Below are 20762 nucleotides of genomic sequence, written 5' to 3'. Positions count from 1 at the left end.
GGGGAGGACACATACTGAAACAGACCACCTGGGGGAGAGGACACCCACTGAAACAGACCACCTGGGGGAGAGGACACATACTGAAACAGACCACCTGGGAGAGAGGACACATACTGAAACAGATCACCTGGGGGAGAGGACACATACTGAAACAGACCACCTGGGGGAGGACACATACTGAAACAGACCACCTGGGGGAGAGGACACATACTGAAACAGACCACCTGGGAGAGAGGACACATACTGAAACAGACCACCTGGGGAGAGGACACATACTGAAACAGACCACCTGGGGGAGAGGACACATACTGAAACAGACCACCTGGGGGAGAGGACACATACTGAAACAGACCACCTGGGGAGAGGACACATACTGAAACAGACCACCTGGGGAGAGGACACATACTGAAACAGACCACCTGGGGGAGGACACATACTGAAACAGACCACCTGGGAGAGGACACATACTGAAACAGACCACCTGGGAGAGGACACATACTGAAACAGACCACCTGGGGGAGAGGACACATACTGAAACAGACCACCTGGGGGAGAGGACACATACTGAAACAGACCACCTGGGGGAGAGGACACATACTGAAACAGACCACCTGGGAGAGGACACATACTGAAACAGACCACCTGGGAGAGAGGACACATACTGAAACAGACCACCTGGGGGAGAGGACACATACTGAAACAGACCACCTGGGAGAGGACACATACTGAAACAGATCACCTGGGAGAGAGGACACATACTGAAACAGACCACCTGGGGGAGAGGACACATACTGAAACAGACCACCTGGGAGAGGACACATACTGAAACAGATCACCTGGGGGAGAGGACACATACTGAAACAGACCACCTGGGGAGAGGACACATACTGAAACAGACCACCTGGGAGAGAGGACACATACTGAAACAGATCACCTGGGGGAGAGGACACATACTGAAACAGACCACCTGGGGGAGAGGACACATACTGAAACAGACCACCTGGGAGAGAGGACACATACTGAAACAGATCACCTGGGAGAGAGGACACATACTGAAACAGACCACCTGGGGGAGAGGACACATACTGAAACAGACCACCTGGGGGAGGACACATACTGAAACAGACCACCTGGGGGAGGACACATACTGAAACAGATCACCTGTAGTTAGTTTTCAGACGGGTTTTTCTTGTGTTATTTAGTTTCAGTTAGTTTTCAGACCTGATTGAATCGTTTTAGTGTTTGGTACAATAAGTAGCCTCGTGCATGGGAGGGTTGGAGACAGCTGCAGTGCATTAGGAAAGTATTCACATTTTGTTACGTTACAGCTTTTTTCCTCTCATCAATCTACAATACCCCGCGGTGACAAATAAAAAACAGATATCATATTGTATTCAGACCATTTACTCAGTCCATTGTTGAAGCACCTAATGGCAGCGATTATAGCCTTGAGTCTTCTTGGGTATGACTTTACAAGCTTGAAACACCTGTATTTGTGGAGTTTCTCCCCATTCTTCTCTGCAGATCCTCTCAAGCTCTGTCAGGTTGGATGGGGAGCGTCGCTGCACAGCTATTTTCAGGTCTCTCCAGAGATCAGAGTTCAGGTTCAAGTCCAGACTCTGGCTGGGCCTCTCAAGGACATTCAGAGACTTGTCCCGAAGCCACTCCTGCGTTGTCTTGGCTGTGTGCTTAGGATCGATGTCCTGTTGGAAGGTAAACCTTCACCCCAGTCTGAGGTCCTGAGTGCTCTGGAGCAGGTTTTCATCAAGGATCTCTCTGTACTTCGCTCCATTCATCTTTCCCTCGATCCTGACTAGTCTCCCAGTCCCTGCCACTGAGAAACCTCCCCACAGCATGATGCTGCCAACACCATGCTTCACCGTAGGGATGGTGCAAGGTTTCCTCCAGACGTGACGCATGGCATTCAAGCCAAATGGTGCTATCTTGGTTTCATCAGAGTGGGAATCTTGTTTTTCATGGTCTGAGAGTTCCTTAGGTGCCTTTTGTCAAACTCCAAGAGGGCTGTCATGTGCCTTTTAATGAGGAGTGGGTTCCATTTGGCAACTCTACCATAAAGGCCTGATTGGTGGAGTGCTGCAGAGATGGTTGTTCTTCTGGAAGGTTCTCCCATCTCCACAGAGGAACTCTGGAACTCTGTCAGAGTGGCCATCGGGTTCTTTGTCACCTCCCTGACCAAGGCCCTTCTCCTCCAATTGCTCAGTTTGGCCAGGCGGACAGCTCTAGGAACGAGTCTTGGTGGTTCCAAACTTCTTCCATTTAAGAATGATGGAGGCAGCTGTGTTCTCGGGGACCTTCAATGCTGCAGAAATGTTTTGGTCCCTTCCCCAGATCTGTGCCTCGACACAATCCTGTCTCGGAGCTCTACGGAAAATTCCTTCGACCTCATGTTTGGTTTTTGCTCAGACATGTACTGTCAACTGTGGGATCTTATATAAACAGGTGTGTGCCTTTCCAAATCATGTCCAATGGTGGCCTGAATTGGTTCCCAATCAGAGACAGCTGTTTATCGTTGTCTCTGATTGGGGATCCTATTTTGGTTTTGTGGGTTACTGTCTATGTGTAGTTGCCTGTCAGCACTCGTGTTAGATAGTGGCATGTTTCTTTGTTTCGTGGTTTTCCTTCATTAAAAGGAGAATGTATGCTTATCACGCTGCGCCTTGGTCCCATCAATATGATGAAACGTGACAGGTATTGTGTGTAGATTAATTAGGAGAAAAAAATGTAATTTCATCAGGCTGTAACGTAACAAAATGTGGAAAAAGGTCAAGTGGTCTGATGCTTTCTAAATGCACAATATGTGTTGTAGACCTATAGCAGGGGTATTTCAGTACTATTTATTAATGTGTTGTAGACCTATAGCAGGGGTATTTCAGTACTATTTATTAATGTGTTGTAGACCTATAGCAGGGGTATTTCAGTACTATTTATTAATGTGCTGTAGACCTATAGCAGGGGTATTTCAGTACTATTTATTAATGTGTTGTAGACCTATAGCAGGGGTATTTCAGTACTATTTATTAATGTGTTGTAGACCTATAGCAGGGGTATTTCAGTACTATTTATTAATGTGCTGTAGACCTATAGCAGGGGTATTTCAGTACTATTTATTAATGTGTTGTAGACCTATAGCAGGGGTATTTCAGTACTATTTATTAATGTGCTGTAGACCTATAGCAGGGGTATTTCAGTACTATTTATTAATGTGCTGTAGACCTATAGCAGGGGTATTTCAGTACTATTTATTAATGTGTTGTAGACCTATAGCAGGGGTATTTCAGTACTATTTATTAATGTACTATTTATTAATGTAGACCTATAGCAGGGGTATTTCAGTATTTATTAATGTGTTGTAGTACTATTTATTAATTAATGTGTTGTAGACCTATAGCAGGGGTATTTCAGTACTATTTATTAATGTGTTGTAGACCTATAGCAGGGGTATTTCAGTACTATTTATTAATGTGTTGTAGACCTATAGCAGGGGTATTTCAGTACTATTTATTAATGTGTTGTAGACCTATAGCAGGGGTATTTCAGTACTATTTATTAATGTGCTGTAGACCTATAGCAGGGGTATTTCAGTACTATTTATTAATGTGTTGTAGACCTATAGCAGGGGTATTTCAGTACTATTTATTAATGTGTTGTAGACCTATAGCAGGGGTATTTCAGTACTATTTATTAATGTGTTGTAGACCTATAGCAGGGGTATTTCAGTACTATTTATTAATGTGTTGTAGACCTATAGCAGGGGTATTTCAGTACTATTTATTAATGTGTTGTAGACCTATAGCAGGGGTATTTCAGTACTATTTATTAATGTGTTGTAGACCTATAGCAGGGGTATTTCAGTACTATTTATTAATGTGTTGTAGACCTATAGCAGGGGTATTTCAGTACTATTTATTAATGTGTTGTAGACCTATAGCAGGGGTATTTCAGTACTATTTATTAATGTGTTGTAGACCTATAGCAGGGGTATTTCAGTACTATTTATTAATGTGTTGTAGACCTATAGCAGGGGTATTTCAGTACTATTTATTAATGTGTTGTAGACCTATAGCAGGGGTATTTCAGTACTATTTATTAATGTGTTGTAGACCTATAGCAGGGGTATTTCAGTACTATTTATTAATGTGTTGTAGACCTATAGCAGGGGTATTTCAGTACTATTTATTAATGTGTTGACCTAGACAGTACTATTTATTAATGCCTAGGGGGGTATTTCAGTACTATTTATTAATGTGTTGTAGACCTATAGCAGGGGTATTTCAGTACTATTTATTAATGTGTTGTAGACCTATAGCAGGGGTATTTCAGTACTATTTATTAATGTGTTGTAGACCTATAGCAGGGGTATTTCAGTACTATTTATTAATGTGTTGTAGACCTATAGCAGGGGTATTTCAGTACTATTTATTAATGTGTTGTAGACCTATAGCAGGGGTATTTCAGTACTATTTATTAATGTGTTGTAGACCTATAGCAGGGGTATTTCAGTACTAGTGGTAGACCTATTTTTCAGTACTATTTATTAATGTGTTGTAGACCTATAGCAGGGGTATTTCAGTACTATTTATTAATGTGTTGTAGACCTATAGCAGGGGTATTTCAGTACTATTTATTAATGTGTTGTAGACCTATAGCAGGGGTATTTCAGTACTATTTATTAATGTGTTGTAGACCTATAGCAGGGGTATTTCAGTACTATTTATTAATGTGTTGTAGACCTATAGCAGGGGTATTTCAGTACTATTTATTAATGTGTTGTAGACCTATAGCAGGGGTATTTCAGTACTATTTATTAATGTGTTGTAGACCTATAGCAGGGGTATTTCAGTACTATTTATTAATGTGTTGTAGACCTATAGCAGGGGTATTTCAGTACTATTTATTAATGTGTTGTAGACCTATAGCAGGGGTATTTCAGTACTATTTATTAATGTGTTGTAGACCTATAGCAGGGGTATTTCAGTACTATTTATTAATGTGTTGTAGACCTATAGCAGGGGTATTTATACTAATGTGTTGTAGACCTATAGCAGGGGTATTTCAGTACTATTTATTAATGTGTTGTAGACCTATAGCAGGGGTATTTCAGTACTATTTATTAATGTGTTGTAGACCTATAGCAGGGGTATTTCAGTACTATTTATTAATGTGTTGTAGACCTATAGCAGGGGTATTTCAGTACTATTTATTAATGTGTTGTAGACCTATAGCAGGGGTATTTCAGTACTATTTATTAATGTGTTGTAGACCTATAGCAGGGGTATTTCAGTACTATTTATTAATGTGTTGTAGACCTATAGCAGGGGTATTTCAGTACTATTTATTAATGTGTTGTAGACCTATAGCAGGGGTATTTCAGTACTATTTATTAATGTGTTGTAGACCTATAGCAGGGGTATTTCAGTACTATTTATTAATGTGTTGTAGACCTATAGCAGGGGTATTTCAGTACTATTTATTAATGTGTTGTAGACCTATAGCAGGGGTATTTCAGTACTATTTATTAATGTGTTGTAGACCTATAGCAGGGGTATTTCAGTACTTATTTATTAATGTGTTGTAGACCTATAGCAGGGGTATTTCAGTACTATTTATTAATGTGTTGTAGACCTATAGCAGGGGTATTTCAGTACTATTTATTAATGTGTTGTAGACCTATAGCAGGGGTATTTCAGTACTATTTATTAATGTGTTGTAGACCTATAGCAGGGGTATTTCAGTACTATTTACTATTTATTAATGTGTTGTAGACCTATAGCAGGGGTATTTCAGTACTATTTATTAATGTGTTGTAGACCTATAGCAGGGGTATTTCAGTACTATTTATTAATGTGTTGTAGACCTATAGCAGGGGTATTTCAGTACTATTTATTAATGTGTTGTAGACCTATAGCAGGGGTATTTCAGTACTATTTATTAATGTGTTGTAGACCTATAGCAGGGGTATTTCAGTACTATTTATTAATGTGTTGTAGACCTATAGCAGGGGTATTTCAGTACTATTTATTAATGTGTTGTAGACCTATAGCAGGGGTATTTCAGTACTATTTATTAATGTGTTGTAGACCTATAGCAGGGGTATTTCAGTACTATTTATTAATGTGTTGTAGACCTATAGCAGGGGTATTTCAGTACTATTTATTAATGTGTTGTAGACCTATAGCAGGGGTATTTCAGTACTATTTATTAATGTGTTGTAGACCTATAGCAGGGGTATTTCAGTACTATTTATTAATGTGTTGTAGACCTATAGCAGGGGTATTTCAGTACTATTTATTAATGTGTTGTAGACCTATAGCAGGGGTATTTCAGTACTATTTATTAATGTGTTGTAGACCTATAGCAGGGGTATTTCAGTACTATTTATTAATGTGTTGTAGACCTATAGCAGGGGTATTTCAGTACTATTTATTAATGTGCTGTAGACCTATAGCAGGGGTATTTCAGTACTATTTATTAATGTGCTGTAGACCTATAGCAGGGGTATTTCAGTACTATTTATTAATGTGCTGTAGACCTATAGCAGGGGTATTTCAGTACTATTTATTAATGTGTTGTAGACCTATAGCAGGGGTATTTCAGTACTATTTATTAATGTGTTGTAGACCTATAGCAGGGGTATTTCAGTACTATTTATTAATGTGTTGTAGACCTATAGCAGGGGTATTTCAGTACTATTTATTAATGTGTTGTAGACCTATAGCAGGGGTATTTCAGTACTATTTATTAATGTGTTGTAGACCTATAGCAGGGGTATTTCAGTACTATTTATTAATGTGCTGTAGACCTATAGCAGGGGTATTTCAGTACTATTTATTAATGTGCTGTAGACCTATAGCAGGGGTATTTCAGTACTATTTATTAATGTGCTGTAGACCTATAGCAGGGGTACTATTTATTAATGTGTTGTAGACAGCAGGGGTATTTCAGTACTTTTATTAATGTGTTGTAGACCTATAGCAGGGGTATTTCAGTACTATTTATTAATGTGTTGTAGACCTTAGCAGGGGTATTTCAGTACTATTTATTAATGTGTTGTAGACCTATAGCAGGGTATTTCAGTACTATTTATTAATGTGTTGTAGACCTATAGCCTATAGCAGGGGTATTTCAGTACTATTTATTAATGTGTTGTAGACCTATAGCAGGGGTATTTCAGTACTATTTATTAATGTGTTGTAGACCTATAGCAGGGGTATTTCAGTACTATTTATTAATGTGTTGTAGACCTATAGCAGGGGTATTTCAGTACTATTTATTAATGTGTTGTAGACCTATAGCAGGGGTATTTCAGTACTATTTATTAATGTGTTGTAGACCTATAGCAGGGGTATTTCAGTACTATTTATTAATGTGTTGTAGACCTATAGCAGGGGTATTTCAGTACTATTTATTAATGTGTTGTAGACCTTAGCAGGGGTATTTCAGTACTTTATTAATGTGTTGTAGACCTATAGCAGGGGTATTTCAGTACTATTTATTAATGTGTTGTAGACCTATAGCAGGGGTATTTCAGTACTATTTATTAATGTGTTGTAGACCTATAGCAGGGGTATTTCAGTACTATTTATTAATGTGTTGTAGACCTATAGCAGGGGTATTTCAGTACTATTTATTAATGTGTTGTAGACCTATAGCAGGGGTATTTCAGTACTATTTATTAATGTGTTGTAGACCTATAGCAGGGGTATTTCAGTACAGGGTAGTATTTCAGTACTATTTATTAATGTGTTGTAGACCTATAGCAGGGGTATTTCAGTACTATTTATTAATGTGTTGTAGACCTATAGCAGGGGTATTTCAGTACTATTTATTAATGTGCTGTAGACCTATAGCAGGGGTATTTCATTTTTATTAATGTGCAGACCTACTATTTATTAATGTGCTGTAGACCTATAGCAGGGGTATTTCAGTACTATTTATTAATGTGTTGTAGACCTATAGCAGGGGTATTTCAGTACTATTTATTAATGTGTTGTAGACCTATAGCAGGGGTATTTCAGTACTATTTATTAATGTGTTGTAGACCTATAGCAGGGGTATTTCAGTACTATTTATTAATGTGCTGTAGACCTATAGCAGGGGTATTTCAGTACTATTTATTAATGTGCTGTAGACCTATAGCAGGGGTATTTCAGTACTATTTATTAATGTGTTGTAGACCTATAGCAGGGGTATTTCAGTACTATTTATTAATGTGTTGTAGACCTATAGCAGGGGTATTTCAGTACTATTTATTAATGTGTTGTAGACCTATAGGGGTATTTCAGTACTATTTATTAATGTGTTGGTATTTCAGTACTATTTATTAATGTGTTGTAGACCTATAGCAGGGGTATTTCAGTACTATTTATTAATGTGTTGTAGACCTATAGCAGGGGTATTTCAGTACTATTTATTAATGTGTTGTAGACCTATAGCAGGGGTATTTCAGTACTATTTATTAATGTGTTGTAGACCTATAGCAGGGGTATTTCAGTACTATTTATTAATGTGTTGTAGACCTATATCAGGGGTATTTCAGTACTATTTATTAATGTGTTGTAGACCTATAGCAGGGGTATTTCAGTACTATTTATTAATGTGTTGTAGACCTATAGCAGGGGTATTTCAGTACTATTTATTAATGTGTTGTAGACCTATAGCAGGGGTATTTCAGTACTATTTATTAATGTGTTGTAGACCTATAGCAGGGGTATTTCAGTACTATTTATTAATGTGTTGTAGACCTATAGCAGGGGTATTTCAGTACTATTTATTAATGTGTTGTAGACCTATAGCAGGGGTATTTCAGTACTATTTATTAATGTGTTGTAGACCTATAGCAGGGGTATTTCAGTACTATTTATTAATGTGTTGTAGACCTATATTTCAGCTATTTATTAATGGGGTATTTCAGTACTATTTATTAATGTGTTGTAGACCTATAGCAGGGGTATTTCAGTACTATTTATTAATGTGTTGTAGACCTATAGCAGGGGTATTTCAGTACTATTTATTAATGTGTTGTAGACCTATAGCAGGGGTATTTCAGTACTATTTATTAATGTGTTGTAGACCTATAGCAGGGGTATTTCAGTACTATTTATTAATGTGTTGTAGACCTATAGCAGGGGTATTTCAGTACTATTTATTAATGTGTTGTAGACCTATAGCAGGGGTATTTCAGTACTATTTATTAATGTGCTGTAGACCTATAGCAGGGGTATTTCAGTACTATTCATTAATGTGTTGTAGACCTATAGCAGGGGTATTTCAGTACTATTTATTAATGTGTTGTAGACCTATAGCAGGGGTATTTCAGTACTATTTATTAATGTGCTGTAGACCTATAGCAGGGGTATTTCAGTACTATTTATTAATGTGTTGTAGACCTATAGCAGGGGTATTTCAGTACTATTTATTAATGTGTTGTAGACCTATAGCAGGGGTATTTCAGTACTATTTATTAATGTGTTGTAGACCTATAGCAGGGGTATTTCAGTACTATTTATTAATGTGTTGTAGACCTATAGCAGGGGTATTTCAGTACTATTTATTAATGTGTTGTAGACCTATAGCAGGGGTATTTCAGTACTATTTATTAATGTGTTGTAGACCTATAGCAGGGGTATTTCAGTACTATTTATTAATGTGTTGTAGACCTATAGCAGGGGTATTTCAGTACTATTTATTAATGTGTTGTAGACCTATAGCAGGGGTATTTCAGTACTATTTATTAATGTGTTGTAGACCTATAGCAGGGGTATTTCAGTACTATTTATTAATGTGTTGTAGACCTATAGCAGGGGTATTTCAGTACTATTTATTAATGTGTTGTAGACCTATAGCAGGGGTATTTCAGTACTATTTATTAATGTGTTGTTGACCTATAGCAGGGGGTATTTCAGTACTATTTATTAATGAGACCTACAGTGGGGCAAAAAAGTATTTAGTCAGCCACCAATTGTGCAAGTTCTCCCACTTAAAAAGAGGAGAGAGGCCTGTAATTTCCATCATAGGTACACTTCAACTATGACAGACAAAATGAGAAAAAGAATCCAGAAAATCACATTGTAGGATTTTTAAAGGTCTGGATGGGTGTTGTCATTTATTGCCGTAGTAACAAACCCCAACCTGTTCACACCCTTCTTGTTTGCAAAGAAAAAACATTTAGAGGTTTTAAAGCTCATTTTCTGTCATTCTAAAAATGTTCCACATCTTACGTGTGTTCATATATTTATTTTTATTTTACCTTTATTTAACTTGGCAAGTCAGTTAAGAACTAATTTTTATTTTCAATGACGGCCTAGGAACAGTGGGTTAACTGCCTGTTCAGGGGCAGAACGACAGATTTGTACCTTGTCAGCTCGGGGGTTTGAACTTGCAACCTTCCGGTTACTAGTCCAACGCTCTAACCACTAGGCTACCCTACGATACCAGGAGTCAAATCCTGGCAACAATTAAATAACGTCCGTCTCACCATCACGCTATTCTGAAATTGTTTGTGGGTTCTGTTCAGATTGACTTTGAGGTTGTTAGGGGTTTTCCCCTGTTATCTCTGTTCCACACAGAGATAACACCAAAATACATTTGCTTTTTGTCCAGCAATGTACTCAAAAATAATCCCAATTTGGGTTTTGCCTTTTGTGGTGTTTTTTTTTATGGTCCGTGCTGATGTCTTCCCTCTAGGGATAGCTGCGGATAGCTAGGGATAGCTGCGGATAGCTAGGGATAGCTGGGGATAGCTGCGGATAGCTGGGGATAGCTGCGGATAGCTAGGGATAGCTGCGGATAGCTAGGGATAGATGGGGATAGCTGGGGATATCTAGGGATAGCTGGGGATAGCTATGGATAGCTGCGGATAGCTGGGTATAGCTAGGGATAGCTGGGGTTAGCTGGGGTTAGCTGGGGATAGCTGGGGTTAGCTGGGGTTAAGCTGGGGTTAGCTAGGGTTAGCTGGGGATAGCTAGGGATAGCTAGGGATAGCTGGGGATAGCTGGGGATAACTAGGGATAGCTGGGGATAACTAGGGATAGCTGGGGTTTGGGTTTTTAGATATTACAATAGGGTTCAAAATCACTAGAGGTACTAAAGCTTGTAGTCTGGACCCATACCCTTTTGTACTGTATAAGGCAATTATCAGAATCTAAATGTCCACACGGCCACATTCTAGATCATTGGACCATTGGCGTTTATAGTTCTTGAATTCTTTCTGAGAATTATTTCTGAGTGAGAATAACCAGAGGAGTTGGCAAGACAGTACACAAAGATCTAAATGTCCACACAGCCACATTCTAGATCAATGGACCATTGGCGTTTATAGTTCTTGAATTCTCTCTGAGAATTCTTTCTGAGTGAGAATAACCAGAGGAGTTGGCAAGACAGTACAAAATATCCGACGCTAGGCTTAAGAAATTGTGTGTGCATCATCACACTTGATCTCAGTGCCGTGCGAAAGTATTCATCCCCCTCTGCATTTTTCCTATTTTGTTGCATTACAAACTGTAATTTAAATGGATTTGGGGGGGGGGGGGGGGGGGCGTTTCATGTAATGGACATACACAAAATAGTCAGTTACCTGTTTAAAAAAAATTCTAAACTGAAAAGTGATGCATGCATATGTATTCACCCCCGTTGCTATGAAACCCCTAAATAAGATCTGGTGCAACCAATTACCTTCAGAAGTCTCATAATTAGTTAAATAAAGTCCACCTGTATGCAATCTAAGTGTCACATGATCTGTCACATGATCTCAGTATATATATACACCTGTTCTGAAAGGCCCCAGAGTCTGCAACACCATTAAGCAAGTGGCACTATGAATACCAAGGAGCTCTCCAAACAGGTCAGGGACAAAGTTGTGGAGAAGTACAGATCAGGGTTGAGTTATAAAAAATATCAGAAACTTTGAACATCCCACGGAGCACCATTGCATCCATTATAAAGAAAATGGAAAGAATATGGCACCACAACAAACCTACCAGGAGAGGGCTGCCCAACAAAACTCACGGACCAGGCAAGGGCGGCATTAATCAGAGAGGCAACAAAGAGACCAAAGATAAGCCTGAAGGAGCTGCAAAGCTCCACAGTGGAGATTGGAGTATCTGTCCATAAGACCACTTTAAGCCCTACACTCCACAGAGCATTGACATTGCATAAATAAATAAATTAGCAAACATGTTTGGTATTCGCCAAAAGGCATGTGGGAGACTCCCCAAACATATGGAAGAAGGTACTCTGGTCAGATGAGACTAAAATGTAGCTTTTTGGCCATCGAGGAAAACACTATGTCTGGCACAAACCCAACACCTCTCATAATCCCGAGAACCCCAGCTGTGGGATGTTTTTCATCGGCAGGGACTGGGGAACTGGTCAGAATTGAAGTAATGATGGATGGCGCTAAATACAGGGACATTCTTGAAGAGAACCTGTTTCAGTCTTCCAGAGATTTGAGACTGGGATGGAGGTTCACCTTCCAGCAGGACAATGACCCTAAGCATACTGCTAAAGCAAGGGGAAACGTTTAAGGGGAAACATTTAAACGTCTTGGAATGGCCTAGTCCATGCCCAGACCTCAATTCAATTGAACATCTTTGGTATGACCTATAGATTTCTGTACACCAGCGGAACCCATCCAACTTGAATGAGCTGGAGCAGTTGTGCCTTGAAGAATGGGCAAAAATCAAAGTGGCTAGATGTGCCAAGCTCATAGAGACATGCACCAAGAGACTTGCAGCTGTAATTGCAGAAAAGGGGGCTCTACAAAGTATTGACCTAGGGGGGGGTGAATAGTTATGGGCGCTCAAATTGTCAGTTTTTTTGTTTTATTTCTTGTTTGCATCTTCAAAGTGGTAGGCATGTTGTCTAAATCACACGATACAAACCCCTAAAAAAATATATTTGAATTCCAAGTTGTAAGGCAACAAAACAGGAAAAATGGCAAGGGGGGAGGGTGAATACTTTCGCCAGCCGCTGTGTACCTTTAGGGATCTTGTAGACCACTTCTCCTGGCTGTCTCAGGTTCCGTAGAAGATAGTCACTGTGGACGTTGATAGCCATTCCCAGGAGAAACAGGGTTGAACCTGGGAAAATAAACACTTGGTTTTTGAATCATTCCCAGGATAAACAGGGTTGAACCAAAATTACCCAATGGTTTCCTTACCCTGTCAGCGGTCTATGGCCAAGGTATGGCTGCATATCCAGGCTTTGGTTTAATTTGCCTGGCGCTGTTTTACCATTCGTGACACAAATCCCATTCATGCCATGGGACCGATATTAGCATTTCTCATGCATCATGTTCAAATGTCCCCCCCCCCCCCAAAAAAAAAAGTAATATCGGTCCCATGACTTGAATGGGATTTGTGTCACGAATGGTAAAAACATTAGCATGTGGGAACAGCGCCAGGCAAACTAAACCAAAGCATGTAATTTGGGTGAACTATCTATTTAAGTTCTAATCACTTTTTAAGGAGAATCATTGTAGTGTGAAAACATTGTTTGCTATAACAAACAACTACAAAAAACAAGACTTTTAAGTGTTGATTAAAGAAAACAACATCTGATCGATTAGTAAACTCAGGTTTATCTCCTTGCTCTAATAAATGTTTGTACCAATGAGGAAGCGTGTGTCAGAGGTCCATGTGGGGTGGTAGTGGGCACAGTGGACCAGGTAGTGACTCTGTGTGAACCCGTTCAGACTGCAGAACACCCCCGCCTCTATCATCACACGGAGGGGGAACGGTCGTCCTCGCATCAGCACCGAGTACACAAACGTCCTGGCAGCATGGGAGGGAAGAAGAAGGAGTGAAAAGAGTTACATGACAGGGTAGAAAGTACACTGAATGACAGGGTAGAAAGTACACTGAATGACAGGGTAGACACTACACTGAATGACAGGGTAGAAAGTACACTGAATGACAGGGTAGAAAGTACACTGAATGACAGGGTAGAAAGTACACTGAATGACAGGGTAGAAAGTACACTGAATGACAGGGTAGACACTACACTGAATGACAGGGTAGAAAGTACACTGAATGACAGGGTAGAAAGTACATTGAATGACAAGGTAGAAAGTACACTGAATGACAGGGTAGAAAGTACACTGAATGACAAGGTAGAAAGTACACTGAATGACAGGGTAGAAAGTACACTGAATGACAGGGTAGACACTACACTGAATGACAGGGTAGAAAGTACATTGAATGACAGGGTAGAAAGTACACTGAATGACAGGGTAGACACTACACTGAATGACAGGGTAGAAAGTACACTGAGTGGGCCTGCATCTCTGTGGTGTCCATACCCTGACAAATTGAGTCTGTTTTGAGGGCAAACGGGGGTGTAACTCAATATCAGGAAGGTGTTCCTAATGTTTTGGACACTCAGTGTACAGTGCATGGTTAGGAGTACACAAATGTCCTGTCCACGATAGAGGAACAGAAGAGAATACCTACGTAAGGGCTACGTGAAGCATTCATAACCCATACATAATGCATTCATAAGCAGTACATAATGCATTCATAAGCAGTACATAATGCATTCATAACCAGTACATAATGCATTCATAAGCAGTACATAATGCATTCATAAGCAGTACACAATGCATTCATAAGCAGTACATAATGCATTCATAAGCAGTACATAATGCATTCATAAGCAGTACATAATGCATTCATAAGCAGTACACAATGCATTCATGAGCAGTACACAATGCATTCATAAGCAGTACATAATGCATTCATAAGCAGTACATAATGCATTCATAAGCAGTACATAATGCATTCATAAGCAGTACATAATGCATTCATAAGCAGTACATAATGCATTCATAACCCATACATAATGCATTCATAAGCAGTACATAATGCATTCATAACCCATACATAATGCATTCATAACCCGTACATAATGCATTCATAAGCAGTACATAATGCATTCATAAGCAGTACATAATGCATTCATAACCCATACATAATGCATTCATAAGCAGTACATAATGCATTCATAAGCAGTACATAATGCATTCATAAGCAGTACATAATGCATTCATAAGCAGTACATAATGCATTCATAAGCAGTACATAATGCATTCATAAGCAGTACATAATGCATTCATAAGCAGTACACAATGCATTCATAAGCAGTACATAATGCATTCATAAGCAGTACACAATACATTCATAAGCAGTACATAATGCATTCATAAGCAGTACATAATGCATTCATAACCCATACATAATGCATTCATAAGCAGTACATAATGCATTCATAAGCAGTACATAATGCATTCATAAGCAGTACATAATGCATTCATAACCAGTACATAATGCATTCATAACCCATACATAATGCATTCATAAGCCATACATAATGCATTCATAAGCAGTACATAATGCATTCATAAGCCGTACATAATGCATTCATAAGCCGTACATAATGCATTCATAAGCAGTACATAATGCATTCATAACCCATACATAATGCATTCATAAGCAGTACATAATGCATTCATAACCCATACATAATGCATTCATAAGCAGTACATAATGCATTCATAAGCAGTACATAATGCATTCATAACCCATACATAATGCATTCATAAGCAGTACATAATGCATTCATAACCCATACATAATGGATTCATAAGCAGTACATAATGCATTCATAAGCAGTACATAATGCATTCATCAGCAGTACATAATGCATTCATCAGCAGTACATAATGCATTCATAACCCATACATAATGCATTCATAACCCGTACATAATGCATTCATAACCCATACATAATGCATTCATAACCCATACATAATGCATTCATAAGCAGTACATAATGCATTCATAACCCGTACATAATGCATTCATAACCCATACATAATGCATTCATAACCCATACATAATGCATTCATAACCCATACATAATGCATTCATAACCCGTACATAATGCATTCATAAGCAGTACATAATGCATTCATAAGCAGTACATAATGCATTCATAAGCAGTACATAATGCATTCATAAGCAGTACATAATGCATTCATAACCCATACATAATGCATTCATAAGCAGTACATAATGCATTCATAAGCAGTACATAATGCATTCATAAGCAGTACATAATGCATTCATAACCCATACATAATGCATTCATAAGCAGTACATAATGCATTCATAAGCAGTACACAATGCATTCATAACCCATACATAATGCATTCATAAGCAGTACATAATGCATTCATAAGCAGTACATAATGCATTCATAAGCAGTACATAATGCATTCATAAGCAGTACATAATGCATTCATAACCAGTACATAATACATTCATAAGCAGTACATAATGCATTCATAACCCATACATAATGCATTCATAAGCAGTACATAATGCATTCATAAGCAGTACATAATGCATTCATAAGCAGTACATAATGCATTCATAACCAGTACATAATGCATTCATAACCCATACATAATGCATTCATAAGCCATACATAATGCATTCATAAGCAGTACATAATGCATTCATAAGCAGTACATAATGCATTCATAAGCCGTACATAATGCATTCATAAGCAGTACATAATGCATTCATAACCCATACATAATGCATTCATAACCATACATAATGCATTCATAACCATACATAATGCATTCATAACCAGTACATAATGCATTCATAAGCAGTACATAATGCATTCATAACCCATACATAATGCATTCATAAGCAGTACATAATGCATTCATAAGCAGTACATAATGCATTCATAAGCAGTACATAATGCATTCATAAGCAGTACATAATGCATTCATAAGCAGTACATAATGCATTCATAAGCAGTACATAATGCATTCCACAAGTTGACATGTTTTGTTGTCAAAGTGACATCATGTGTTAGGTCCTATAGCTCCGTTGGTAGAGTATGACGCTTGAAACGGCAGGATAGTGTGTTTGATTCCTGGGACCCGTCATATGGGAACATGAATGAGCGTGTTTGCTTTGGATAAAATCGTATATACTAAAATGGCGTGTAATATAGTTAAAGGCACTTGGTACTTTAATGATCAATGTGCAGTTGTTGATACTGTTGTGTCACCACATTGATAGAATGGAAACATTTAATCTGTCTCTTGAATGTGTTGGGGAGCAGTGCTAGACCTGAGTTTATTCCATGTATACCAAATCAAAATGTATTTATCTCAAGCGCCGAATACAAGAGGTGTTGACTTTACCGTGAAATGCTTACTTACAAGCCCTTAGCCCTTAACCCTTAACCCTTAGCCCTTAACCCATCTCCCTCTACTTTCTTCACTGCCTCAGCATGTGACAACTCCTACTCTACTGTAACCCCGGATCTCTCTCGCACGGGACATTTCTGATCCCCAGCTCCATGGGCACCCCTACAATTAATACATACCAGTACGTTCCCCAATACTACACATTCCTTTGTCTAAATGCCCTTCTGTACATTTCTCACACCTCGGACCATCCCACCTACACACCGTGGCCACATGTCCATAAGCGTGGCACCTGTAACATGTTAACTTTATTCGGGAACATAAACTCGTACAGGATAACTTATATAGCCTAACTTAAACTTTGTCGGGTAAAGACTCAACTTCAAAACTCAAAAGAACAGACAATGACTCTTCCGTTTCTTCCCCCCCCCCCTCGTCGCATCAAACGACGAGCATCACACACATCGGGAATCGTTCCCCTCAGATGATCAACTTTTTAAATTTACTGCCCTTTTCTAGAGAGGGTAACAATTCACTTTTCTTGCCCCCGCTCGTTTTACTCTGCATTCTCCCCCTGACCAACAGAAAAACAAACAATTATCACTAGACCACTTCTTGTTACCCTTACCGATTCCACATGACTCAACTATTTTATTCACCCACCCTGAAACCACAAATAGATCAGCCAAAAGGCAAGAGTCCACTTTTTCCATAAACTTCACTCCTACTGTCACAGACTCATCTTTTTCCTGATCCTCTGTTCATACCTCGGTCTCCGATAACTTCACCACACCTACCACCTCCGAGACTTCACCCTCATGTACTTCCATTTCTCCTCCTGTCTTCAGCTCCCTCTGCTTACACTTTCTACCGTTCTCCTTTAACAAACCATCTCCCTTTTGTCCATTTTTATCCGACCCAAGCTCATCCTCTTCTTCTCTCTCTCTCTCTCTCTCTCTCTTAGACCTCCTCCCTCTCTTTTTCCCTCCACTCCCCCATTTTCCAAGTATTCGTCTCCTTATGATAATACTGCACTACTGACAACCATCTTGTTCTTGCTTTCTCTCAGGACTCCATTTTACGACAAGGCGTATGCCCTCCTCCCTCTCCTTGTCTCTCTGCCCCAACCCTCGATATTTCAACCTGCGTGTCCTGATCGGTTATGGTGTGGGTGGACAAAATCAACGTGCGCTCGATGGCGTGCGCTCAATGGCGTGTCCGGTTTGGTCAGCATGTTATAAAAATATGACCCAGGATGACAGCCTCGCCCAAACCTCTCCGCCCTCCTTGCCCGACACGTTCAACGCTTCCTTCAGTACTCCCCACTTGGTAAACAGTTTGACCACATCATTAAAAACACTGGTACATCTTGATAACTGATTCACAATTGGAGAAGACGTTTAAAGAAGCCCAGAGAGTTGTCCTCAGACACGCCCCCAACATCAGTCACATGGTGGGGAGGTCTGATCTTCCAACAGTGCCACGTAGCACCTTCCTAGACAACGTGCCGGACGGTAACTATAGATGTACCCAGTGTAACTTCACCAACAAATTCACAATGTTCAATCACCCGATTACGGGCAAGGCCATTAAGATCAAGGGCATCATTACATGTTCCACAAAAAAAATGATTTAAACTCAGCGAAAAAAGAAACGGCCCTTTTTCAGGACCCTGTCTTTCAAAGATAATTAGTAAACATCCAATTCACTTCACAGATCTTCATTGTAAAGGGTTTAAACACTGTTTCCCAAGCTTGTTCAATGAACCATCAACAATTCATGAACATGCACCTGTGGAACGGTCGTTAAGACACTAACAGCTTACAGACGGGTATGCAATTAAGGTCACAGTTATGAAAACTTAGGACACTAAAGAGGACTTTCTACCGACTCAAAATCACCCAAAGAAAGATGCCCAGGGTCCCTGCTCATCTGCATGGATGTGCCTTAGGCATGATGCAAGGAGGCATGAGGACTGCAGATGTTGGCTGGGGTAATAAATTGCAATGTTCCATGCTGTGAGATATCTAAGACAGTGCTACAGGGAGCCAGGACATGCGGCTGATCATCCTCGCAGTGGCAGACCACGTGTAACAGCACCTGCACAGGATCGGTACATCGCACAAGAGCCCGGATCTCAATCCCATTGAGCACGTCTGGGACCTGCTGGATCAGAGGGTGAAGGCTAGGGCCATTCCCCCCAGAAATGTCAGGGAACATGCAGGTGCCTTGGTGGAAGAGTGGGGTAACATCTCACAGCAAGAACTGGCAAATCTGGTGCAGTCTATGAGGAGGAGATGCACTGCAGTACTTAATGCAGCTGGTGGCCACACCAGATACTGACTGTTACTGTTACTTTTGATTTTGACCCCCCTTTGTTCAGGGACTCATTATTCCATTTCTGTTAGTCACATGTCTGTGGAACTTGTTCAGTTCAGTTCAGTTTAGTTTATGTCTCAGTTGTTGAATCTTGTTGTGTTCATACAAATATTTACACATCTTAAGTTTGCTGAAAATAAACCCAGTTGACAGTGAGAGGATGTTCCTTGTTTTTTTGTTGCTGAGTTTACCTGATCAAATGTATTTGTGGTCTATGCTGTGTAGGAAAAACAAAACGCCCTCTGAAAACAAGGATAGCGCAGAACACCGGAGTAACAATATTAAGTCTCTACTTTTATCCGCTGTAAATAACAGAGATTCCCATTTTGCTACATGAGATCGAATCCAGGTGGTGAGGACCCAGGACCAGGACCCTGTGGCTGAGCATTTCATGGAGGCTCGTCACAGCATCAGCTCTCTGCGACACATTGGTATCGAACATGTTAAGACTCCTAGGAGAGGGGAGAATAATACTGCTAATCTTTTATTGAGAAGAGAATTGTATTGGATTCCCCATTTGTGAACCACGTCTCCTAGAGGTTTGAACCAAGAGTTTTATATCAGACAATTTGTCCACTGTGTCTCCTAGAGTTCTGAACCAAGAGGTTGATATCAGATTGTTTGTCCACTGTGTCCCCTAGAGGTCTGAACCAAGAGGTTGATATGAGACCGTTTGTCCACTGTGTCTCCTAGAGGTCTGAACCAAGAGGTTGATATCAGATCGTTTGTCCACTGTGTCTCCTAGAGGTCTGAACCAAGAGGTTGATATCAGACCGTTTGTCCACTGTGTCTCCTGGAGGTCTGAACCAAGAGGTTGATATCAGACCGTTTGTCCACTGTGTCTCCTGGAGGTCTGAACCAAGAGGTTGATATCAGACCGTTTGTCCACTGTGTCTCCTAGAGGTCTGAACCAAGAGGTTGATATCAGACCGTTTGTCCACTGTGTCTCCTAGAGGTCTGAAACAAGAGGTTGATATCAGACCATTTCCTTCCTGAATGTGTTCCTTTACTTTGCCTTGCCTTCCAGGTTACCCACTTGGTCATTTTGTAGATATACATTATGTTCTGGAACCATTACATGCCCCCATCTCATTGTTTATTCCATTATTAGAGATATACATATGTTTTCTGCACC

At 39.7% G+C, this 20762-nt stretch overlaps 1 protein-coding gene across 1 annotated transcript in view; it reads right to left on the bottom strand.

Annotated features, from left to right (window-relative positions):
* Positions 1–20762, bottom strand: part of srd5a2b (steroid-5-alpha-reductase, alpha polypeptide 2b) — a 71398-nt gene that overhangs the window by 26605 nt on the left and 24031 nt on the right. The window contains exons 3-4 of the mRNA XM_046367813.1: positions 13627–13790; positions 12996–13097 (exon numbers count right to left, since the gene is read on the bottom strand). Coding sequence (XP_046223769.1) covers positions 12996–13097; positions 13627–13790 — 266 coding nt within the window. The remainder of the gene's footprint in view (positions 1–12995; positions 13098–13626; positions 13791–20762) is intronic.

Source organism: Oncorhynchus gorbuscha, linkage group LG11 (genome assembly GCF_021184085.1).
Source record: "Oncorhynchus gorbuscha isolate QuinsamMale2020 ecotype Even-year linkage group LG11, OgorEven_v1.0, whole genome shotgun sequence".
NCBI lineage: Eukaryota > Metazoa > Chordata > Actinopteri > Salmoniformes > Salmonidae > Oncorhynchus > Oncorhynchus gorbuscha.
The sequence above is the reverse complement of the archived record's forward strand: the minus strand, read 5'-3'. Positions and strand labels throughout refer to the sequence as shown.